Genomic DNA, 24,852 nt, shown 5'->3' on the forward strand with positions numbered 1-24,852 from the left:
TACATTTATATATATCTTTACATTGTATTATTTGTTCATGCCACACCTGGTGATGTTAATCTATCTACAAGCACATGAAATGGATGGTTCTGTCAGTGTTATTTTAGTGGATTGTTTTGAAAAAGGTATCTCGGATACACCAAGTATGTTTATTATTGCAGTATTATTAGAATCTGTTCAAAATGCATTGGGAATAAAGAGCTACATAAGCAGTATTGAAAACAGAAGAACTTTGCTTTTCAAGTTTGTGTGCAACTAAATTTGTCAATGAGATATAATAATATTTATTGTTTGTATAAATTTTATGTATGTTATTGACCATATGATCTAATTTCAGATCGAGCATCTTTACGGCCTGACTGTATTCGAGAACTATTTGTATGCAACAAACTCTGATGAAGGTAACCTCAACCCCAAGACCAGTGTGATCCGAGTGAACCGCTTCAACCGCACAGACTTCCATGTGGTCACACGTGTAGACAGAGGCGCAGCACTGCATGTGTACCATCAGAGACGCCAGCCTCAGGGTACAAGACAGAAGCCAAAGATAATTAGATCATCCTGTTAATATTTTATGTATTTGCATTTCATGTGGGTCCTTGCTCTGTCCTTGTCCAGTGCGCAGTCATGCTTGTGCCTTGGACCAGTTTGGGAAGCCTGGAGGTTGTTCAGACATCTGTTTGTTGAGCAACAGCCATAAGACAAGAACATGCCGGTGTCGATCGGGGTTCAGCCTCGGTAGTGACGGGAAATCCTGCAAAAGTAAGTGTTGAAATTGATGACAACTTGACAACTTTTCCTGGATTCCACATACAAAATGCATATAAGCAGAAAATTTATAGTTATAATAGGTATATTCTCTCAGTGAATAAATTATGTTCTGACATCTGATTTGTAATTTTTTCTATCTTGAACAATGTATACTTTTGTCTTAGATATTTTCATATATACTCATACACTCATACATATTACTATGTTTTTTTCTAGAACCAGACCATGAGCTGTTCTTGGTGTATGGCAAGGGTCGTCCGGGCATCATCAGAGGCATGGACATGAATGCCAAGGTCCCTGATGAATACATGATCCCCATTGAAAACCTCATGAACCCCAGAGCTCTGGATTTCCATGCTGCCAGTGAATTCATCTATTTTGCGGATGCTACAAGCTACATCATTGGCCGACAGAAGATAGATGGGACAGAGAGGGACACTATATTAAAGGAAGGTAAGCGTTTGCATGTTCTTCTTGGAGACTCAAACCACCAAAATTGAGTTTTAAATTCTCAACAGTAAAAAAGCTATTTTTATCTATCCTTTGCTCTTTTAACTCAGGTATTCACACTGTAGAGGGGATAGCAGTGGACTGGATGGGAGGTAATCTTTATTGGACAGATGATGGACCTAAGAAAACTATTAGCGTTGCCAGGTTGGAAAAGGCTTCCCAGACCCGCAAGACTCTTATAGAGGGAAAGATGAGTCACCCCAGAGCAATTGTGGTGGACCCTCAGCATGGGTAAGAAAGACATTAAATATGAATGAGATATATTGATCATAGCCCCATGACCAGATTGCCTCTTCATCATGGCATTTTAGTATTAGATGACAAGTGTTTTTGACCTCAAACTTAAAATGTGGTTTGTTCTACACTACAGTTCCTCTAATGATAAATTATTGTTTTCTAGGTGGATGTACTGGACAGACTGGGAGGAGGATCCTACTGAGAGCAACAGAGGCAAAATCAAGAAAGCTTGGATGGATGGTTCTCATCATCAAGTGTTTTTGACAAGCAAGACTGTGCTGTGGCCGAATGGTCTGAGTCTAGACATTCCCCAGGGAATCTTGTACTGGGTGGATGCATACTATGATCGCATTGAGCTTGTGTACCTCAACTCTACAGAAAGAAAGGTTTGCAATTGTAAAGAACATCTTAAAAATTATCATAAGTTAAAAAGATTAGGTGTCATGATTTATTCCTTTAAATCTTACAGGTTGTGTATGAAGGTCAGGAGCTGAATCACGCATTTGGTTTGTGCCATTACAAGCAATTCCTCTTCTGGAATGAGTATCGTGGTGGAAGCATTTATAAATTGGATCAGGAAACCAAAAATGTAACCTTACTTCGCAATGAGAGGCCACCTATTTTTGAGATCAGAGTCTATGATGCACAGCAGCAGCAAGGTAGTCTTTAAATTCTATTATAAATCCCATCAAGTGATTTCAGTATTTATATTTATATTTTTGCTTTTCATTCAGGGTCCAATGCATGTAGAGTTAACAATGGTGGCTGCAGCAGCTTATGCCTTGCTATTCCTAATGGTCGGTCCTGTGCCTGTGCAGACGATCAAATCTTGGATGTGGATAACGTCACCTGCAAAGGTACTTAGCTGCTTCAGCAGTGGAAGGTTTCACTAATACTTTTCTCGGCAAGACTTATGGTTATTACAGTAATCCAGGGAGTACTTTCCATTTGAGGCAGCAACCAAATGAAGGGAGAGGTTTCAATAAAGTCTGCCAAGGAATGTCACAAAATACAAATGCTCAAAGAAATTTAGTTGCATAGCTTTTGTTTCACTGTCCAAACTCTTTCTGCTCTTTCCCCAAACTTAGCCAACCCCTCCTATGTGCCCCCGCCTCAGTGCCAACCTGGGGAGTTTGCCTGTAAGAACAACCGCTGTATCCAAGAGCGCTGGAAGTGTGACGGAGACAACGATTGTCTGGACAACAGTGACGAGGTGCCGGAGCTTTGCCGTAAGTCTGCCACGTCATTGTCATGGCTACAGCCGCAACACAAAGAAAAACATAAAACTCATGTAACTCGCAAGAACTGCCAGTTTGTAGTTTCCGAGATTGTTTCTTTCCATGGAGTTTAATGTGGTAGTAATTACTATGACATGCTTTCTTCTCATCAAACGAGCTTGGAGCTAATTTGTTTAATGTCTTTATTTTTAAAGTTTCATTTCGTGTGTCACACACAATATTCATGGTGCATTAGTTTTAGCATTTGGCTCATTGTCTTTTCTCTTGTCTGAATTTTTCCAGACCAGCACACTTGCCCAGCTGACCGGTTTAAATGTCAGAACAACCGCTGTATCCCCCTTCGTTGGCTTTGTGATGGAGACAATGACTGTGGCAATGATGAAGATGAATCTAACACTACCTGCTCTGGTATGCTACATACTGTTGACTGATATGTACCACTTACGTGAATATACTAATAAATAACATCCACAACAGTAAACAGACCTGGTACGCATCCCTTAATAATACCACGTATTACTTTTTAAGAGCCGCCTGTGTCTCAATTAAAATGAAAGGGGTAATAAATAACTCTGTGCTTAATTAAGATAAAGCCAGTTGTTAGGGTGCCACCACTTCTAAGTGCTGTCTCTAATAAAAGAATATGTAATATTAGGTTGTAATTTGCCAGGTCTTTGAGGATGTCCTTTTTTGACTGTAATTAGATAATCCTGGTCTGGATGTAGATTTGTGGCTTTTTAATTAGAAAGAAGATGGTTTTATTTAAAAAGGTCTGCTTTTCTTCCTGGCAGCACGCACATGCCCACCCAATCAGTATCCATGTGCCAGTGGTCGCTGCATCCCCATCTCCTGGACATGTGACCTGGATGATGACTGTGGAGACCGCTCTGATGAGCCAGACTCTTGTGGTAGTTTTCACTTTTTATATTTTAACATAGTCTTATTTAAGATATGGCTTATTTAAGATGCGTTTACTTTTATGTTTGCTTTTTCTCTATAGCCTATCCAACTTGCTTCCCATTGACGCAGTTCACTTGTGCAAATGGACGATGCATAAACATTAACTGGCGCTGTGACAATGGTGAGCTCTCATATATTGAAATAAATATATGAATATTTACATATGGTATTCCTGCCTGCACAAATTAATGAAAGATGTATATTTTTTATACAGACAATGATTGTGGAGATAACAGCGATGAGGCAGGGTGCAGCCACTCCTGCTCCAGTGTCCAGTTTAAATGCAACAGTGGCCGCTGTATCCCCGAGTACTGGACGTGTGATGGGGACAATGACTGTGGAGACTACAGTGATGAGACACACGCTAACTGCACCAACCAGGGTAAGAAAAGCTACACACATTTCAATCTGGAGAGACTCTGACACACAAAAAGAAAGTATTAGTAATTTTATTGAATGAGTTTCCTTTGGCTCTCAGATCCCAGCCATAAATATTGCAATGAAGGGTGTGGCTGATGAAGTTTAGGAGATGTATTCCCCCTAAACTTGTATGTTAGAGGTGAGCCTGAGGAAATGAGATGATGAGAAACTGAGGGGGTGCTGGGGAGGAGGTGGGGTGTGGCACAAACTGAAGTGGCTGTGCATCTGCAATGGAGGTTTAAATTGGGCAGACTGGGTTCTGTTTGGGCAAGGAGGAGGTGTGGCAAGTAGCGGGGAGGAGTATTTGGAGTGAGGTGATGAAGGCTGAGGAGCAGGTAAGTTTTGGCGAGACATTCAGGTAGATAGGAGCAAAGTTAGGTCTTCCAGGCTGAATTTGTGCTAGTCATGTAAACAATGTGATATGCCATTGTTTGTATGTTTTTACAGGCATCTCAGTTTCCCTTTTCACATTGTTCAGCTTGTCCCTGCTTGCCCCATTCACTTTTAATTTAGAGTGAATCTCTCTGTTGTTGTTTCGGGATGTGATTAAGTTTATGGTTGGATGAGACCTGACCTAATAATTACAAATATTTTGTGGAATTTGTGGAAAGGAAATGTTTTTTGTTGCTGCAACAGTCTTTTGACATGTAAATGTTACTGGGGGATTCAGTTTAGCAGTTTAGCAAGTTTTACATGTGTATAAGACACCTATTGTCACTGGCACATCCTGCTATTATTTGATCCTTGTAAAACGCCAGCCAAGTGCTGTCAGGTCTCAGAAAGCAGAGGGACTGGGACTCAGCGGGACCTGTTGGTCTAACGAGCAGCCTGTGTGCTGTGTGTGCGTTTTCTGCCTGTGTGTGTTTGTAGGCTTTGTTGGTCTGCCATCTGGAAGTAGTTAGTCATAATAAAAGCATCTCTACTCCTTTTACCTTCACTGTTTTTTTTTTTTTTTACTTATATCTTTTTTCAGGTTCAGTGTGTGGTGCAATTGACTAATTCTTTATTGAAAGTATTACAGTATATTACTTTACACTGTGTTTGTGTTTATTTTCCTATAGCTACTCGACCTCCAGGTGGCTGCCATGTCGATGAATTCCAGTGCCGGATGGATGGTTTGTGCATTCCCATGCGCTGGCGTTGTGATGGAGACACAGACTGTATGGATCTAAGCGATGAGAACAGCTGTGATGGCGTTACACACATGTGTGACCCTGCGGTCAAGTTCAGCTGCAGGGACTCGGGTAGGAACATTAGCTGTAGTTCTGGTGAATGTGATGCAGTCGATATGGTCTAACTGTCCTCCATGAACAGCTCGCTGCATCAGTAAGGCTTGGGTGTGTGATGGAGACAGTGACTGTGAGGACAATTCGGACGAGGACAACTGTGAAGCGTTGGTGTGTAAATTATCTCACCACATGTGTGCCACCAATGACTCCATCTGTCTGCCCGCTGAAAAGCTCTGCGATGGCACTGATGACTGTCCTGATGGCTCTGATGAGAAACTTTGTGGTGTGTAATGTTTTTTTAAATATATTTTATATATATATATATATATATACATATACACACACACACGCACACACATATATATACACATACATGTATATATATATACACATACATACATACATACATATATACATACATATAGAAATGAAATCTATAAGACTTGATTCATAAATAGCAACTCCCTTTTTCCTAAAGATCTGTGTGCAGTGGACAAAGGAGGCTGCAGTCACAACTGTACAATAATTCCTGGAGAAGGATACATGTGTTCTTGCCCGTTGGGTATGGAGCTGGGCCCTGACAATAAGACTTGCCAGATCCAGAGCTTCTGTGCCAAACATCTTAAGTGTAGCCAGAAGTGCGAGCAGGAGAAATCCACCGTCAAGTGCTCCTGCTATGAGGGCTGGGAATTGGAGTCTGACATGGAAAGTTGCAAAAGCACAGGTGAGGAAAATGTATTCTATTTTCCTCACCTTAAATATAAGCATTATACTTGGTTACAAAAGTAATAATCAGATAGTCACTGTGCATTGAATTTATTTGACCACTAAGTGCATTTTTCATATTTATTATTCATTTTTATTTTTCAGATCCTTTCAAACCCTTCATAATTTTTTCCAACCGTCATGAGATCCGAAGGATAGAGCTTCACAAAGGGGAGTTCAGTGTGCTGGTCCCAGGCCTGAGGAACACGATAGCCTTGGACTTTCACCTCAACCAGAGCACATTGTACTGGACCGATGTGGTTGAGGACAAGATATACAGAGGGAAACTCTCTGAAAATGGAGGTGAAAACAGCACACATTTTTCCAATTTTAGTTTATTGGGGAGCAAAATTCAGCCAAGTTAAACCTCTCAGTGACTTACTGAACCCCTTTGTTCCAACCAGAGCTGTGTCACAGCGGCATACCATAGGTACTAGAATTCATTCAGTGCAGTATGCGTTTATTTGTAACCAATTTATACCAAAAATGCATTTTAATGGTTTGGAGTGGAGTTTAACAGTCTGCTGATATACAGAACAAATAATTCTACTATTTTAGCACATCACTGTAGCGCTTTCAAATCTGCCCTACACATTGGCACAGCTCTTTAGGGGCACTTGGAAGGCCTTGTCTTTTCTCATTTGTCTTGGGACTGGGAGTGTGTGACTGCAGGTTTGAAACTGAGATCAGCAACATCCAAATCTGAACTTGGTCTTCATGATTATACTGAAAATACTGATCATACAAGAATGTATGTGTCTGGGTGTTACACAGTTTAAAACTATCTTCGTAACTCATCAGTTTTGAAGGAAAATGATCCCATATTGTGCAAAGGCAAAGCTGACATTGCTCTGATAAGCCTGTGAGGCAGATCATTTTTCCTTACCATTTCTGTTTCTTTGCTCCAGCTCTGACCAGCTTTGAGGTGGTGATTCAGTATGGACTGGCCACACCTGAGGGCCTGGCTGTAGACTGGATCGCTGGAAACATTTACTGGGTTGAGAGTAATCTGGATCAAATTGAAGTTGCTAAACTTGATGGGACAATGAGGACAACTCTGTTGGCTGGAGAAGTAGAGCACCCTCGTGCTATTGCTTTAGATCCCCGTGATGGGTAAGATATACAAAATAAGATTCATTTATACATTTATATAGTATTGCAAAGCATTCACCCAATCATTGTCTACACTTTTTGGTAGTATTCTCTTCTGGACTGATTGGGATGCGAGTCAGCCTAGGATAGAGGCCGCTTCTATGAGTGGCGAAGGCAGGCGCACGATCCACAGAGAGACTGGCAGTGGTGGTTGGCCCAATGGACTCACTGTAGACTATATGGAGAGGCGCATTGTATGGATCGATGCCAGGTAATATTTGCAGCAGGTCTCAATATTACTCCATCCCATTTGGACTGCATCCATCCACACTTACATCAACCACTCCCTTTGCCTCAAATTAACAATTTATAATGGTAAATATTGCTGGTAAAATGTACTATTCAATTGGACTTTTTTATGTGGAATCCTGTAATGGGTCTGTCATTTCCTATTATTCAAATTTTGTTCTGTTACAGGTCAGATGCAATCTACTCTGCTAAGTATGATGGATCAGGGCTCATTGAAGTTTTGCGTGGTCACGAGTATCTGTCGCACCCATTTGCTGTCACTATGTATGGTGGTGAGGTCTACTGGACTGACTGGAGGACAAACACCTTATCTAAAGCAAACAAATGGACTGGACACAATGTGACTGTGGTCCAGCGCACCAACACACAGCCCTTTGACCTGCAGGTTTACCACCCATCAAGACAACCTCAGGGTGAGTCACAAAACCCCATTCAGCGTGACTGCCCAGCCAGACTGAGTCAGACTGTCAGACTGTCAGTAATCAAGCCCACAAGTTTAAATGATAAACAACTCATGGTTCACTGCAGATTCCATTGAGAACTTACTGACACATTGATCTCGTGCTGTGGGTGTGCTACTTGAACACGTGGGGTACATGGAGTCACAATGCATATATTAGCAAGTACTGCCAAAAAGTTTTTATCATTGTCTGAAGACAAGAAATTGACATTGACTCAAGAAAAAGTACAAATTTGATTTAAACAACACATTTTAGGTGTCTAAGTTGTCATTTCAGAAGCTTAATGTGCTTTTTATATCTCAAATAACAGATAAATGTCCTGTATCAGTGATCAGAAAACCACTCAACAGATTAGGGTGATTAGGGTGACTAAAATGTAGAATTGTCTAAATTGGAACAGTGATTGCACTTTTCACGTACTGTAGTATCCAATAGCATACTTATACTTACATACACAGTAACATTTTTTTTGGTTGATGCCTGGATGTTTTCTCATTACTTTTCTATATCTTATTTAGCTCCAAATCCTTGTGCTAAAGATGGCAAAAGCCCTTGTTCCCACCTCTGCCTCATCAACTTCAACCAGACATTCTCCTGTGCCTGTCCTCACCTTATGAAACTGCAAGCTGACAAGCGCACATGTAAAGGTAACAGGAGCTAGTAATGGTTGTATATATTACCATTTCTTTCAAGCATGATTATCTCACACACCTGACAAACATATTATAGCTACTGTGTGCTTAGTACCATTAAAATAAACATAATTAACTAAATTAATACATTTTACATGAAATAATATTTCATGTATTGTATGTGCAGACCTTGTAATTTCAGTTTCATCTTTCATAAATTTCTGGCTTAAGTAATATTAGGAAGTATGTCCCCAATATATTCCAGTGGGAACATAACTATAACTACCACAAATTACTCACAGGCTTGTCATTTAATTGCTTTTTGGTTATATTACTCAGAATCCCGCAAGTTTCTCCTCTATGCTCGTCAAATTGAGATCAGAGGAGTTGACATCGACAATCCCTATTACAACTACATCATTTCCTTCACTGTGCCGGACATAGACAATGTCACAGCTGTGGACTATGATGCTGTAGAACATCGCATCTATTGGTCAGATGTCAGAACTCAAACTATTAAGAGAGCCTTCATTAATGGCACTGGTGTGGAGACTGTTGTGTCAGCTGGTAAGGACCATTTTCGTTGAACTTGAGTTGTCATTGTAAATGCAGTATGTTTGAAATTGCACATATCATTTGCAGATCTTCCCAATGCACATGGACTGGCAGTGGACTGGGTGTCAAGAAACCTCTTCTGGACTAGTTATGACACCAATAAGAAGCAGATCAATGTGGCCAGATTGGATGGGTCTTTTAAAAATGCTGTGGTCCAGGGACTTGATAAACCCCACTGTCTGGTTGCACACCCTCTGCTTGGGTTGGTGTTCAGCAAAGTTTCTTACAGCATCTTTTTTCCATTGTATTATTATGCAAAAAGAGTGGAAGGAGTGTTTAAACTATTTAAATGTATTGCAGTAAATTGTACTGGACAGATGGGGATAACATTAGTATGGCTAATATGGATGGCACAAATCGCACTTTACTCTTTACCAACCAAAAAGGGCCAGTTGGTGAGTAGAGAACTTTAAATTGAGGTTTAAAATTGAAGAGATTATCTTTATGCTGCAGTAATACATGTGCTATTTCTTGTTAGGTCTCTCAATTGATTATGAGAATGAGAAGCTGTACTGGATAAGCTCAGGAAACAGCACCATTAATCGCTGTAAACTGGATGGGTCCAACCTGGAGATACTTGAGGGCATTAAAGGCAAACTTACCAAAGCCACAGCACTTGCAATTATGGGTAAGATATCAACACTATTTACAAATACACAGTGGTCGTATACAACAATTTCAATGATAAAATTATTTTAGGAGACAAGCTCTGGTGGGCAGACCAGGGGAGTGATCAAATTGGGACATGTGACAAGAAAGATGGAGGAAACTGGAAGGTCTTAAGAAACAACACATCTCCAATGATGCACATGAAGATATATGATGAAGATACACAGAAAGGTAGTTACTCAAGTCTGAAGCTCTGACTTGTACAGTGTGTAGCAGACATTTCACATATTTATTTTCCTGTCCTGTAGCTGGTATAAACCTCTGCAGTAACAACAATGGAGACTGCTCTCAACTGTGCCTTCCCACTTCTTCAACAACCCGGGCCTGCATGTGCACCGCAGGATACAGCCTGAAGAGTGGTCAGCAGTCCTGTGAGGGTACGACAGCTGTTCTCAAAGAGATTCTTTCACCACTGATGTAGTTTATAAAAATCGAATGATTCTGTCTTAAACAGGAATGGGCTCCTTCTTGCTTTACTCAGTCCATGAGGGAATTAGAGGAATTCCTTTGGACCCTGCAGACAAATCTGACGCTCTGGTGCCAGTGTCTGGCACCTCTCTGGCCGTTGGCATCGACTTTCATGCTGGTGAGTTATTGGACCAGAGCAAGTAAAATGCCTCACTTCAGTGAAATTTTGAATTGGCTTTGATGATGTGAGACTTTATAATGGGGCTGAAAATGATTTTTGGTTTTCAGAGAATGACACCATTTATTGGGTTGACATGGGCCTAAGCACCATCAGCAGAGCCAAGAGAGACCAGACCTGGAGAGAGGATGTGGTTACAAATGGGATTGGGAGAGTGGAGGGCATCACTGTGGACTGGATAGCAGGTTTGAAGACTAACCATTGCACAATACTATTTAAAAATCAGGTCCTTGTGTACCTATATTAACCATTTCTTATTACAGGAAATATTTATTGGACTGACCAGGGCTTTGATGTGATTGAAGTTGCACGACTGAATGGTTCTTTCCGTTATGTGGTGATCTCACAGGGCCTCGATAAACCTAGAGCCATTACTGTTCATCCAGTGAAAGGGTAAGGATTTTATTGATGATGTTAGAGATTGTGCCATGTTTTTACCTTACAGGTTTATACACATCTTTCTGAATAACTTCTTGAAAACAATGATGTTTTCATACATTGTTTTGTCTAATGTAGGTACCTGTTCTGGACAGAGTGGGGTCAGTACCCCCGTATCGAGCGTTCTCGTCTTGATGGCTCTCAGAGGCTAGTCCTAGTCAATGTGAGCATCAGCTGGCCCAATGGAATCTCCATTGACTATGAGGTATCAGTATTAAAATCTCATGTTTTTATGATCTGGCTAACTTATTATACTGTCAGGTAACGCACTGATTGACATGCCGCTCAACATTGCCAATTTCCTATTTGTGGGTTTAATGTAATAACTGATTTGACTTTGTTTGGACTTGTAGGAAGGTTTGCTTTACTGGTGTGATGCCAGAACTGATAAGATTGAGCGCATCAACCTCGAGACTGGAGAAAACAGAGAGCTGGTGTTGGCCAACAACAATATGGATATGTTTGCTGTGTCTGTCTTTGAGGAATACATCTACTGGAGTGACAGGTTTGTGCTAAGTATAATAATTTATTTGTTTGCATATTTTTGTTGTTGATGATGATATGTTATGCTTACAGTAGTAGTTTTTTGTTTTGTTTTTGTTTTTTTTTTTTTTATCTGCAGGACTCATGCAAATGGCTCCATTAAAAGAGGCAGCAAAGACAATGCTACAGATGCAGTTCAGCTGAGGACTGGAATCGGTGTGCAGCTGAAAGACATAAAGGTTTTCAACAGAGCCAGGCAACAAGGTACCCTACCCACAACAACGTCATCTGTTTTTAATTATGGCACTATTATTTGTAACAATCCAGAAAAATGCACAGATTTATAATCTATTGCCTTTTCATACTAACTCTGTTGTTTGAACTATTTTCAGTACAATTCTATAATATTACAGTTTTAATTTATTTAAATTCCTTTGTCATCTTTGTAGGCACCAATGTTTGCAAGGACAACAATGGTGGTTGTGAACAACTATGTCTGTTTCGTGGAAATGGGCAGCGGACTTGCGCTTGTGCACATGGCATGCTTGCTGAGGACAACAAAAGCTGCCGTGACTATGATGGATATCTGCTTTATTCCGAGAGGACTATATTAAAGAGCATACACCTATCAGATGAGACTAATTTAAATGCTCCTATAAAACCATTTGAGGACCCAGACCACATGAAGAATGTCATTGCTCTGAGTTTTGACTATCACGGAGGAGGAGGAAAAGGGTCTAACCGCATCTTCTTCAGTGACATTCACTTTGGAAACATCCAGCAGATCAATGATGATGGAGCAGACCGCAAGATTGTTGTTGATAGTAAGTTTGTCAAATTTATTTTATTCTATATTCTATATATTCTATATATACACATCAAAGTTACTTTGGATCCATCTAGAGTACGTTTTCTACTTAATGAATGACATCCTTCTTTACCTGAGAAGTTTAAACATGACATTAGTGCCCATGTTGGCAGCTGTTGCTCAATGAGGAGCTACTGCATGAACACACAGCTGCAGCTTCTCTCACTGAGAGCTGCCACTTGAAGAGCTACTCAATATACAGAACAAAATTCTTGTTTTACATCACAAGATCATCCAGTGAACACATTTTTTCTATGTTTTAAATCTAAAAGGCTTGCTAAGAGAAAAATAAATGTTAAGAATTATAAGAATACATTGTATACATATATTATTAGTTCTGTCTGAGGTAGCAGTGTTCAGCCTTTGGCAGTTAATCAATTCTGGCTTCTGTCCGAGCTGTCCAACTCAAATGGCCGCACTATGTCTCTGTTCCCAAAATTAGGGCAATCGATCTGGTAGCTTTTACACCAGGCCCACCGCTTTCTGCCGAGCTCCATTAGTTCTTTTCTAAACTTCTGTGACATAAAGCCATAGAGGACAGGGTTCACCACAGTTGCTGAAGATGCCAGCAGTCTAGCAAATACAGCAAAAAGGTTATAGCCTGGGGCTCCTGATACAGTCCCTCCAATGAAAGAAAACATGAGGGTGTAGGATGGCAGCCAGAGGAGCGTGAAGATCAGAACAAGCAGAGCTGAAGTGTGGGTCACTTGATTTTGATAGCGCTCTAGTTGAGAAGGGTTACCCAGTAGCCTTGCACGTTGAAGAAAGCAATATATTTTGGCATACATAAATACAATAATGGCTAGTGGAATGGCAAATCCACAAATGAACAAGGCAATGCTGTAGACCAGTTGGCTGAAGGTGGACAAAAAGGCAAAACAGTACACAGCGCTGGAGGTTGTGACAGTGCGGAAAGCAAACTGTGGTGCCGCCAGCCCTGAGGCTGGGACCCAGAGCAGAGCCACTGTGAGCTTAATGCGCCGGTGCATCCTTGAACGGTAAGCCCAGGTAGGGTGCACCACAGTCAGGTAACGGGTCACCGCTAACGCTGCCAGTGTGAACACTGATGCGGTTGAACAAGCAATCCCCATGAAGCTAATAGCCTTACATAGGAAACTTCCAAAAGGCCAGTATCCCAGAGTGATGGCTGAGGTGTGGAAGGGCAGGCAGAGCAGTAGGAGCAGGTCCGCAGCACTCAGAGCCAACAGCAGTGTGTCTGTACTGTGTGGAGGCTGACTATCTCTCTTCCTCCTGCCATTTAGGATGGTAATAACTAAAAAATGTCCAACCAGGCCAATTACTAGAATAAAGCCATCAAGGAGAGGTACTACTACTTTGTTCAGTGCCTGGTCCTTGCTCATTTTCAGAAATCCACTGGTGTTAAACTGACTCTCTAATGTGTCCATGATTCAAAATTCAATTTTTGCTATTTGTCTAATGGCCCATGAGAGCTTAGCTGCTGCATGTTCCAACACAGGCTACTTGATGCATCGTTTGGCTCTAATGTGTGTCTTAATCACAGGCTTAATCACACTCTGTTGAGACAGCTCATAATGATAGCAATTAGATAAGCAATTAGGACCTCCCTGGTCAAATCTCTTTAGTAACTTTAGAATTTGTGTCCTTCATACAAGAGATTTTCTCTGCACCATAATTTTACAAAGTCTGCTGCTTGGCTATTGTATTTAAGAGTAGATTCAGTTTATTACTACTCTTCAGCTTAAGTTCAAAGTTCACTGTCCAATCTCAATATTTACCTTGGCAGAACCAGGTTGGTCTTTGTAATCCAAAGAGTTACACCTTCATTGATTTATTGAAATAAAGCAACAGTGGCTCCTCTGGTGGTTAAATGATACTCCACTTGAAGATCAGTCAATGTTGATGCTATGTCCCTCTTATTGTAGGTGCCAGTTCAAAGCTCTTCGTTCGCATCCAGCAATAGTTCATTTCAGATTCTAGTTGAAACTCCAGGTGTTTGCTGCTTCTGAAGCCATTGAGGCAGTTTATCAAATGGCAGAAAGCTTTAAAACAGTGTTTACTCAGTGACAAGGGGCAGTAGAGCTCTCTGAAGGGAGGGGCCACACCGTCTATCACCATCTACCCCATGCTTCAAGTTCAGTCATAATTTCCATAATGAATTTCCTGCAGTTTAATTACTATTAAATTCCTTTTTGTAGTTTGCTTTGTCTGTTACCCAATTTCCCTATTTGTCTTTTATTTTGGGGGCACTTGTTAACCAATACATTTTCTTTCTTTGTTGATTTTTTTATCTATATACTTTTTCATAGCTAGCAGCAGTCAGATTTTTAAACTCTGTAGGAGATTTCCGTTCTTTACAAAATTCTGCCCTAAATGGACATGTCCCAAGACCAGTATGTGTATGTGTTGTTAAGCCAGCTATAAAGCGACAGGATGACACAGATCATTACCCTTTCCGGGGAACAGCAAACACATGGTTATATGTGGTTTGGTGCTTTAGTTTATTTTTATATCAACTGTTTCCACAGTCTTTTTTGAGTACTACCTAATCTATGACCATCTCTCTGTTTAACCTTGATGGTGATTAGTGAATAGTTACATTTTTGTTATCACTAGTCAGTACAATATTTATCCTTCCTTGTGAATTTCTTTTAGTGAAAGTAAAAGGTGATTTTCACTCCACATTAACAACACAAGTAATTACAATGCCTCTGCTTTTGCTTCACAGATGTTGGATCGGTTGAGGGTCTTGCCTATCACCGCGGCTGGGATACACTCTATTGGACCAGTTATACAACATCAACAATCACTCGGCACACAGTCGACCAGAGCCGAAATGTGGCCTACAACCGTGATACTGTGGTCACTATGTCTGGAGAGGACCACCCCAGAGCATTTGTACTTGACGAGTGTCAGGAGTAAGTAAACAAATACATGAATTAATCTGGTACCACTCCACAACACACTACAAAACTAGCCCTAATCAAGTATGAACAAAACTTAGTTCATAAGGAACAACTAGATTATGAAGAGCCTGAATCAAAATAAACAATTTTTTCACTATGAATTAAGACTTTGTTCATGCTTTATTAAGCGTATTAAAAGTGTAGTTACTATAATGTGTTACTGAGAAACTTTTTAAATGTATTAATTTTTCAATTAACCATGGCCTTTTGCTTAACATCTTAGAACTGATGTGTGATTTCTTTGCTATAGTCTCATGTTCTGGACCAACTGGAATGAGCAGGCTCCCAGTATAATGAGGGCATCTCTGAATGGGGCAAATGTTCTAGTGATCATTGGTAGTGACATCAAAACTCCAAACGGTCTGGCTATAGATCATCGGGCTGAAAAACTCTACTTTTCCGATGCCACATTGGACAAGATCGAGCGCTGTGAATATGATGGAAGCAACCGTTATGTAAGACTTTTATTTATTTTATATTTCATTTCCTATTCTTTGTTGAATAAAGCCATTTCATACAAATGTACTTGTTTATTTTACCTATAATTTTAATACTATTTTAAAAGATATATTCATTATTTATGAATATCTTTATATTTCACATTGAAAGTGTTTAAACACATTTATCAAATACTTTCCCTTAGTTAAAGTATACAATTCTCGGTTGAAAAGGTTTCAGAGGTGGACATGGTTTTTAAAACCTGTAAAACTGTCCATGGACCGCTCCTGGATGAATGGGGGATTATACTGATTTATGAAATTATAATTTATTTGAATGTAATTATTAAGATGTTTACTCAGTATTGAATATATCCAGATTTTTTGTTAATAAGTACATTTTTTAAAATAATAAATAAGATTAATAAATATTTTATAGTTTAATTCAACTAATTTAATTCTATTCACAGGTCCTTTTGAAGAATGAACCCGTTCACCCGTTTGGCCTGGCTGTATATGGGGACTACATTTTCTGGACGGACTGGGTGAGGAGGGCTGTCCTAAGAGCGGATAAGTACACAGGAGGAGATATGAAGGTGCTCAGAGCAGACATCCCACAGCAACCAATGGGCATCATCGCTGTGGCCAATGACACCAACAGCTGTATGCATAATTCATCATCAATCATAAATTGCCTGTACATATTAATAAACAAACTCTTTTTAAGGTGAGTATTCCCCTTGCCATAACAACAATGGCGGATGTCAGGACTTGTGTCTGCCGACCTCAGACGGACGGGTCAACTGCAGCTGCCGCGGAGACCGTCAACTTCTAGAAGACAATACTTGCTCTTGTAAGAAGTGGGAGACAGAAATTTTACATTCAAAGTTGAAATTTCACTAAACTCAAATGTCAATACCTCACCAGCTGTGAATATGTCCTGTGGAAGTGTGGATGACTTTGAGTGTGGCAATGGGGACTGCATCAACTACAGCCTGACCTGTGATGGCATGGTACACTGCAAGGACAAGTCTGACGAGAAGCAGTCGTATTGCGGTAAGTTTATTATGTAAAATGATTTAAACAAGACTACAACTGTACTGTTATCATACTGCTATTACTATTAACTATTAACTGCTTTTTTTCTATTCAGCTCACAGAATTTGCAAGAAAGGCTACAGAAAGTGCATGAACGGGCGTTGCATTGGACATCAATTCTGGTGTGATGGCACGGATGACTGTGGAGATCATTCTGATGAACTTCCATGTAATAGTAAGTAACTTTAGTAACTTTGTATGTTTGGAAATGAGTGAAAACTCCTATGTCAAATCTAAAGATAAGACTTGATATGAATTTGGATGCCACAATGATAGAATAGAATAGAATAGAATAATAATAGTTTTGTTAATATTATCACGTTGTTTCATATTAGTTGTGATATACACAGTTCTCAGCCTAATCAGGAAAGGTTCAATTATGTGTAATTTATTTATGCTGCTGAGTTTTTAAACTTGAGTGGTGCAATAGCTTTCCTTGGAAGGCCAGAAAGGAGAGCATTACAATAATCAATATAAATTTGTGTTTTGTAGTGACACTGTGTAAAGTAGGAGAGTTCCAGTGCAAAGATGGAAGCTGTATTTCTAACTTCAGCCGCTGTGACCAAGTGGTGAACTGTGAGGATGCAAGTGACGAGATGAACTGCCGTGAGTGACCTTAAACTATCTCTTACTTTTCCTTTTGGCGACTAAAAATGACAGCTACCAACATCAAGACCAGACCCATCACTTCACAAAGCCCAGGAGCAGTGACTTGATAAATATGTGTGAATGCTTTTGTCACAGAGCCCACTGACTGCTCCCGTTTCTTCCGACTGGGCGTGAAAGGAGCTTCTTTCAAGAACTGTGAGAAAACAACCCTTTGTTACCTGCCCTCCTGGGAGTGTGACGGCAACAATGACTGTGGAGACTTCTCTGATGAAAGAAACTGTCAAGGTGGTTGTTGTTGATGCTTTTGTATGGTTCTTCCGATGTGCCCTACTGACACAGCATATGTTTTTTGTGCTATTATTGTCCTGCAGATAAGAGGAATGTTAAATGTCCAGTCAACTTCTTTGCATGTCCCAGTGGACGCTGCATTCCTATGAGCTGGACATGTGATAAGGAAAACGACTGTGAGAATGGAGCTGACGAGACGCATTGTGGTCAGTGTTCAGCAAAGCAAGATTGTAATATATAATTTTGTGTGATGCAAATTGAGGCCTCCAAAGACTTATAATATATAATAATGAATTTAAAACTTGCGCCTATATTTCTAAATCATTACTTTCTTATTGATTGTATCATTAAACTAGATACTTTTTATATGTGTGTTTATTGAGGACTCACTATATATTTTTCAAACTGTTCATCAAAACAATGAATGTCAAATCAAAAAGTTATCAAATGTCCACTACAGAAACACTATAAAATCAAATGTGGAAATAGAGCCAAATTTTTGTTCAACTTAAGAAATTCTATTTTTACATTATGACGCCACTAGGATATTACAGGAACTTTTGCAGATTTCCAGAGAAGCAAATTATTGCTCCAAGCAGCCAAGTGACGTGAAGCTTACTATTTTGGAATGGGCAGAGTCAGTTAACAAAAAATAACTGGGAGACTAAATGCTAAAGAAAAGATTATGATCAACTTTCATTTTAAGAGCTTTACGTAAATACTGATTGCTGTCTGAAATGTCAGTAAATGTTGCTTTAGCTAATTGTTATGCTGGTTGTGTATTTTCTTTCAGACAAGTTCTGCTCATCCACACAGTTTGAATGTGCAAATCATCGCTGCATTTCTAGCCACTGGGTGTGTGACGGCTCTGACGACTGCTGGGACGGATCAGACGAAGACCAGAAGTGCAGTAAGTGACATAATATTTTCAATCTAGCAATGCCCAAAGGTACTTATTTTTCAGCAGTTGCTTTCATAACATTTTGAATCATGTAAATTACTGTTGTCATTTTTTTTATTAATCCTAGAGTCCAAGACATGCAGTCCTGAGGCTTTCCAGTGTCCCGGCTCCCACATGTGCGTGCCTCAGAGATGGAAATGTGATGGTGATAAGGACTGTCCCGATGGAGCCGATGAGAGCGTAAAGGCTGGCTGCTGTGAGTGGGAAGATTAAAGCAATCCAAAAACTAAATCGCCTCGCTACATTGCATTGTAGTTTACCTAAGTATCGTCCGTCTTTCATTCCCAGTGTATACCAACAGCACCTGTGATGAGAATGAGTTCATGTGCCAAAACAGACATTGTATCCCAAAGCACTTTGTCTGTGATCATGACATTGACTGCTCAGATGGCTCAGATGAATCTCCTGAATGTGGTATGTGCATAGACAGCATGGAAAGATAATAAAATAACCTTATTATAGACAGGAAGGCAAAAGGGTAAAAGTCAAGTTCAGCAATGGTTTTCAATTTCTTTCAAAAACATGTGCTCTTACACGTGAAATGTGATGTTCTTTAGAATACACTCTGGGTTTTAAAGTTACTTGTTTCTGCAATAGAATACCCTCCGTGTGGGCCAAACGAGTTTCGATGTGCCAATGGCCGCTGCCTCAACCAAAAGAGCTGGGAGTGTGATGGAGAGTTTGACTGTCAGGATCGCTCTGATGAAGCACCCAAAAATCCTCGCTGCACTGACTCTGGTAAGAACACCAAATATTGATTTAATGCCCTTTTCAATATTTTGCTTGAAAATCTTCAAATTTTATAATATGATGTGGCATTTGTTTTTCAGAGCGTACATGTAATGATTCAGCCTTTATGTGTCGTAATGGAAAATGTCTAAATGAGACTTTACTGTGTGACCGCAATGACGACTGTGGAGACGGCTCTGATGAACTCAACTGTTTCATTAATGAGTGCCTCAACAGCAAACTCAGCGGCTGCTCCCAGCTCTGTGATGACCTCAAGATTGGCTACAAGGTACTTTACATGTTGACTTATTTTATCCTTTGCCAAACTTTAAAATCAGGAGAAAGTGTTCTGAATTACAAAAGCAATGCAAGCAATCTCTAGTTTCTGTATAAATACTCAAGATTATGTTTTTAAAGCTTGATTTCAGATATGCCATTTCATAAGATAAAGCATGTTTTGACTGTTGAAATGGGAGATCATTTGCAGAACAGCTTGAACTTTCTGTGAACTTTCTCTTGCCTGCAGTGTTGGGAATTGTGGTCAAGATTAATATTTCCAACAAGTACTATTCAAATAATCTCTCTGGATGCGTAAAGATGTTTACATATTAATTTGGCGGACATCACAACATTTGTCCAGACTCAGCAAGTGAAATTTGATTAACCTAGTTAGTTGGCTTTTTTGGTTACCTGTTTTGTTTTAAATTACTGTATTTTTGTATTGGTATTTGTATTTTCAATTGCATACTCAATTGTTCACTTTGTTTCTATTTTATTTAAACATGAATATCTTATTGAAACCACATGATTTTGTAGTTATTATTCATCATCTTTTCTATAGTGCCGCTGCCATCCTGGTTTCCAGCTGAAGCGCGATGGAAAAACATGTGTGGACATAGACGAGTGTACGACCACATACCCGTGTTCCCAGCGCTGTATCAACACTCACGGCAGCTTCCACTGTCTCTGCGTGGATGGCTTTGAAGTCAGCCCCAACGACCCCACCATCTGCAAGTCCACTTCTGGTATGACTTCCTTATCTGTTATAGATTTGCACTTGGCAGTCTCACCTAAGCACTGGCTGAACCTAAATCTCATGCATATGTTGTGTCTGTCTGGTATTTGTCTATAGAAGTGGAGCCATATCTGATCTTTGCTAATCGCTACTACCTGAGGAAGCTCAATCTTGATGGTTCAAACTATACTCTTATCAAGCAGGTCAGTATTTTGTAGATGGTCTAATCTTTTATAGATATGTGGATGATATTTATTATTTACATTTTTGCATTTTTAGGGACTGAACAATGCTGTAGCACTTGACTTTCATTATGCTGAACAAATGATCTATTGGACGGATGTAACAACACAGGGAAGCATGATCCGACGTATGCGAATGAATGGCAGCAACATGGAGGTCAGTGATAAAAATCTCCTTTTCTTCTAATCTACACTCTTATATCTTACCTATTTATCTGTTGTTGTACGGGGTTTTTAGGTTTTGCACCGAACATCCCTTAGTAACCCCGATGGTTTGGCAGTGGACTGGGTTGGTGGAAATCTTTACTGGTGTGACAAGGGTCGGGACACAATTGAAGTGTCAAAACTCAACGGCGCATACAGAACCGTGTTGGTTAACAGTGGTCTAAGGGAACCGCGTGCTGTGGCAGTGGATGTGCGCTATGGGTAAGGCCATTTACTAGATATTATTAAATATGTATCAGTGTCTACATAGTGATATTATTTAAAATATCACAGAATTTTCAACATATTCATCTAATCATGCTTTAATTGTACTTTAGATATCTGTACTGGTCTGACTGGGGTGACAATCCTCACATTGGAAGGATTGGAATGGATGGCACAAACCGCAGCATTATTGTACAAGACAAAATCACATGGCCAAATGGATTAACACTAGATTTTATAAATGATCGCATCTACTGGGCTGATGCCAGAGAGGACTACATAGAGTTTGCCAGTTTGGATGGGACCAGCAGACACACTGGTAAGAGGCAGAAGAGACCATTAAAGGAATATTGGGGTGTTTTACGTACCAGCTTTGGAATGACCATAGACGAGTAGGCAGATCAGATTGTTATGCAGTGAGATCAAGTTGTCCAGCTCAAGCCAAAGAAAGAGGAGATTGTTTGGCTCACTCAGACATTATTGTACATGTTTCTCAGTTCTGCTCAGTTGGTTAGGAGGTCTTGTGAGAGCCATTAATCTAACACTGGAATGTAAGTTGGACTTATATAGATAGATACAAACAGCTTCAAAACAAACACTTGTAAACAACAGAAGAGCATGTTAAGTTCATGTGATAGATAACATACTTCATTAAAGATATATGTGTCTAAGTTTGTCCTTTAATATTGAATGTATATCACACTACATACATATACATATTTTTAAAAATGCATCACCATGGAATTAATTACCCATCTTTTGAAACACAGTGCAAACACAGTGTAGACTCCATTGTATTTGTACAACTGAGCATGCTTTGTTTGTCTTAAGATAACAAGAAGCAAAGTGCACTTCCATCTGATTCTTCACCATGGCTGTAAATATGACAATTTTATTACCAGTGGAAACATGTCTTTATTATTTGGAGTGATTACACTAAGGATCAAATTGAGAAAGTTCTATCTCGGAGACCCACGATGGAAATGCATGGGGATAAAATTAGATTTAATGAGGCAAAGTCGGTCTTATATAAAAGTAATACATTGCATAACCTCTGTAGAGTCTCGCTCTTAAATGGAATCAAATGTCAATCGGTTAATTCTTATCAGTAATGTACACACAATGTATTTTTACTATATGTTAACATCCTTACTTTGCATATGTTATTTCTTTCCTCTGCAGTACTAAGCAATGACATCCCTCACATCTTTGCCATGACGCTATTTGAGGAGTACATTTATTGGACTGACTGGGAGACAAAGTCCATCAACAGAGCGCACAAGACTCTGGGCACCAACAAGTCCACTCTTATCAGCACCTTACATCGCCCAATGGATATTCATATTTACCATCCTTATCGCCAGCCCGAGGGTAGGTTTCACAGTATACTACACATTATTCTACAAAAAGTACAGTCAAAGTAACAGTATATTTCACTTTGTTTGCAGTGCTCAATCATCCTTGCCAGATAGACAATGGCGGCTGCAGTAACCTCTGTCTCCTTTCACCTGGAGGGGGCTACAAATGTGCCTGCCCCACCAACTTCTACCTGGCTAATGATCAACGCACATGCATGTCCAACTGCACTGCCAGTCAGGTAAGGACAAGGAAATTATCATGATTATTTGTGTGTTTAATAATTGTATTTCTGAATGTAATTTCCTTTTTTGTTTATTAGTTTGTGTGTAAAAACGACAAATGTATTCCTTTCTGGTGGAAGTGTGATACTGAAGATGATTGTGGCGACAGATCAGATGAACCAGCTGATTGCCGTAAGAATAAGATGATACCAATAAATAGATAACTCAAAATGATAAATTGCAATATTATAAATTTACTGTTGTCTTTCCTTCAATAGCTGAGTTCAAGTGCAGACCGGGACAATTCCAGTGTGGCACTGGCATTTGTACTAACCCTGCCTATATCTGTGATGGAGATAACGACTGCCAAGATAACTCTGATGAAGCCAACTGTGGTAAGTGTATACAGACTTTTGTTGTGTTTCACTTATAACTTTAAACCTTACTTTACTATACTATACTAAAATTTATTATAACTTTAAAACTGTGGTACTTACTTAATTTGTATTTCCAACACAGATATTCATGTCTGCTTACCTAGCCAGTTCAAATGTTCCCACCCAAGTCGCTGTATCCCAGGTATTTTCCGCTGCAACGGTCAGGACAACTGTGGTGAAGGAGAGGATGAAAAAGACTGTCGTAAGTGCACTAAACTCACTGAACAGACTTTTTCCTGTAATTTACAATGTAATAAAGTTTTTTGGGGTTTTTTTTGGTAGCTGAGGTCACTTGTGCCCCCACTCAGTTTCAGTGTGCGATCACCAAACGTTGCATCCCTCGTGTGTGGGTGTGCGACCGTGACAATGACTGTGTGGATGGATCAGATGAGCCTGCCAATTGCAGTGAGCCTTATTCTCATATTAAGCCTTGTTACTGAGTATTGATTCATGTATTGATTCATATTTACCTTTTTACTGTAGCTCAAATGACTTGTGGCGTGGATGAATTCAGATGCAAAGACTCCGGAAGATGCATTCCTGCTCGCTGGAAATGTGACGGAGAAGATGATTGTGGTGATGCTTCAGATGAGCCTAAAGAAGAGTGTGGTAACTAAAACTAATGTTTTTTTAGATATTTAATAATAAACTGTTAGTTGTGTGATCATGATTTTATACTTTAACTGTAAACTGCAACAGTGTAACACAACATTTTGAATGCATAAATAAATCTAAATACAAAATACTACTTATTTAAATGGCATATAGTATATTGTATACCTTGGTATTGTGCATTTAAGATGAATAAGCTTGTTACTCTTTTGTCTTTTGATGACAATCTCTCTCCAATTTGCAGCTGAGCGGACGTGTGAGCCATACCAGTTCAGATGTAAAAACAATCGCTGTGTCCCAGGCCGATGGCAGTGTGATTATGACAATGACTGTGGTGACAACTCAGATGAAGACAAGTGCGGTGAGTTTTATCTCCTCTCCTTCACTATTAAATAACTGAATGTGTATATATACATGCACACACGGGGCTGAATTATTAAGGAAAAATAACAAATTGTCATTTTTCTGATAAGCATTGTGATTAGATTTGTGATTTATGTTTTAATAGTAGGATTCTGTTTGTAGAAATATAAACTGCTATATGAACTAATAAAAGGATTACAAGCATGTAGAGCTCATGGTTCAGGGTTAACATATTTTAACAAGACAAGAAATATTGTAATATTATAAGGAAATGTAGTTACTTAAATAATTGTTTTGTGACCATTCAAATTGCAATTTAGATGTGACTGAGATAGATCTTGTAGCCCTAATATAAAGAAGAAAAAATGTATATAACATGTGTACAGGTACAATGGTAGTGTATTGTGTTATCAGGGATTTAGTGCTAATTTGCTCTTCACTAACTTGCTCCTCTGTCCTGTACATTTCCATTTACAACTTCATCTCATTTATCATTTGTTTCATTTCATACTGCACTGTTGGCATGACACAGAGGTAAGTCTCCACCTACATCTGTCAGCCCCTTCCATGTTGTGTGTGATTCCCATGTGGCTTCATTGTTGTGTGTCTGCTTTTGTTCATGTTGTAAGTAGTAATACAAATGTAATATAAGCAGTTTTCTTTATCTTAGTGTGTGCTCCAGACTTTTTGTCATGCTTTTGGGTTAAGTTAGTGTAGTTGTTTTGTAGATTCAAAAATATCACAATGATGTCTAATATAAATGG

General features: G+C 39.5%; 2 protein-coding genes across 2 annotated transcripts in view; one reads left to right on the forward strand and one right to left on the reverse strand.

Moving 5' to 3' along the window:
* Window positions 1-24,852, forward strand: part of LOC110164947 (low-density lipoprotein receptor-related protein 1-like) — a 60,624-nt gene that overhangs the window by 27,586 nt on the left and 8,186 nt on the right. The window contains exons 9-68 of the mRNA XM_055165782.1: window positions 338-527; window positions 619-762; window positions 988-1,224; window positions 1,332-1,512; window positions 1,682-1,904; window positions 1,988-2,177; window positions 2,253-2,375; window positions 2,607-2,747; window positions 3,039-3,164; window positions 3,548-3,664; window positions 3,757-3,837; window positions 3,931-4,098; window positions 5,198-5,380; window positions 5,451-5,648; window positions 5,844-6,089; window positions 6,236-6,433; window positions 7,039-7,243; window positions 7,329-7,493; window positions 7,700-7,944; window positions 8,511-8,639; window positions 8,964-9,191; window positions 9,267-9,441; window positions 9,540-9,634; window positions 9,718-9,867; window positions 9,939-10,079; window positions 10,157-10,285; window positions 10,363-10,494; window positions 10,605-10,739; window positions 10,818-10,947; window positions 11,071-11,197; window positions 11,346-11,497; window positions 11,615-11,739; window positions 11,925-12,299; window positions 15,051-15,240; window positions 15,539-15,743; window positions 16,196-16,388; window positions 16,453-16,578; window positions 16,653-16,781; window positions 16,879-16,998; window positions 17,316-17,429; window positions 17,568-17,717; window positions 17,804-17,926; window positions 18,514-18,630; window positions 18,749-18,877; window positions 18,970-19,095; window positions 19,279-19,419; window positions 19,512-19,699; window positions 20,252-20,435; window positions 20,543-20,628; window positions 20,705-20,824; window positions 20,906-21,093; window positions 21,210-21,415; window positions 22,279-22,467; window positions 22,545-22,693; window positions 22,775-22,868; window positions 22,955-23,071; window positions 23,196-23,315; window positions 23,396-23,518; window positions 23,597-23,722; window positions 23,970-24,086. Of these exons, the coding sequence (XP_055021757.1) occupies window positions 338-527; window positions 619-762; window positions 988-1,224; window positions 1,332-1,512; window positions 1,682-1,904; window positions 1,988-2,177; window positions 2,253-2,375; window positions 2,607-2,747; window positions 3,039-3,164; window positions 3,548-3,664; window positions 3,757-3,837; window positions 3,931-4,098; window positions 5,198-5,380; window positions 5,451-5,648; window positions 5,844-6,089; window positions 6,236-6,433; window positions 7,039-7,243; window positions 7,329-7,493; window positions 7,700-7,944; window positions 8,511-8,639; window positions 8,964-9,191; window positions 9,267-9,441; window positions 9,540-9,634; window positions 9,718-9,867; window positions 9,939-10,079; window positions 10,157-10,285; window positions 10,363-10,494; window positions 10,605-10,739; window positions 10,818-10,947; window positions 11,071-11,197; window positions 11,346-11,497; window positions 11,615-11,739; window positions 11,925-12,299; window positions 15,051-15,240; window positions 15,539-15,743; window positions 16,196-16,388; window positions 16,453-16,578; window positions 16,653-16,781; window positions 16,879-16,998; window positions 17,316-17,429; window positions 17,568-17,717; window positions 17,804-17,926; window positions 18,514-18,630; window positions 18,749-18,877; window positions 18,970-19,095; window positions 19,279-19,419; window positions 19,512-19,699; window positions 20,252-20,435; window positions 20,543-20,628; window positions 20,705-20,824; window positions 20,906-21,093; window positions 21,210-21,415; window positions 22,279-22,467; window positions 22,545-22,693; window positions 22,775-22,868; window positions 22,955-23,071; window positions 23,196-23,315; window positions 23,396-23,518; window positions 23,597-23,722; window positions 23,970-24,086 (9,454 nt within the window). The remainder of the gene's footprint in view (window positions 1-337; window positions 528-618; window positions 763-987; window positions 1,225-1,331; window positions 1,513-1,681; window positions 1,905-1,987; window positions 2,178-2,252; window positions 2,376-2,606; window positions 2,748-3,038; window positions 3,165-3,547; window positions 3,665-3,756; window positions 3,838-3,930; window positions 4,099-5,197; window positions 5,381-5,450; window positions 5,649-5,843; window positions 6,090-6,235; window positions 6,434-7,038; window positions 7,244-7,328; window positions 7,494-7,699; window positions 7,945-8,510; window positions 8,640-8,963; window positions 9,192-9,266; window positions 9,442-9,539; window positions 9,635-9,717; window positions 9,868-9,938; window positions 10,080-10,156; window positions 10,286-10,362; window positions 10,495-10,604; window positions 10,740-10,817; window positions 10,948-11,070; window positions 11,198-11,345; window positions 11,498-11,614; window positions 11,740-11,924; window positions 12,300-15,050; window positions 15,241-15,538; window positions 15,744-16,195; window positions 16,389-16,452; window positions 16,579-16,652; window positions 16,782-16,878; window positions 16,999-17,315; window positions 17,430-17,567; window positions 17,718-17,803; window positions 17,927-18,513; window positions 18,631-18,748; window positions 18,878-18,969; window positions 19,096-19,278; window positions 19,420-19,511; window positions 19,700-20,251; window positions 20,436-20,542; window positions 20,629-20,704; window positions 20,825-20,905; window positions 21,094-21,209; window positions 21,416-22,278; window positions 22,468-22,544; window positions 22,694-22,774; window positions 22,869-22,954; window positions 23,072-23,195; window positions 23,316-23,395; window positions 23,519-23,596; window positions 23,723-23,969; window positions 24,087-24,852) is intronic.
* LOC129412328 (galanin receptor type 1-like) lies at window positions 12,718-13,749 on the reverse strand. Its single transcript, XM_055165781.1, has one exon. It carries the CDS (start codon window positions 13,747-13,749, stop codon window positions 12,718-12,720), a length of 1,032 nt encoding a protein of 343 aa, XP_055021756.1.

This window comes from Boleophthalmus pectinirostris, unplaced genomic scaffold (assembly GCF_026225935.1).
Source record: "Boleophthalmus pectinirostris isolate CB_2022bp ecotype Guang Dong unplaced genomic scaffold, ASM2622593v1 HiC_scaffold_8, whole genome shotgun sequence".
Taxonomy (NCBI): Eukaryota; Metazoa; Chordata; class Actinopteri; order Gobiiformes; family Gobiidae; genus Boleophthalmus; species Boleophthalmus pectinirostris.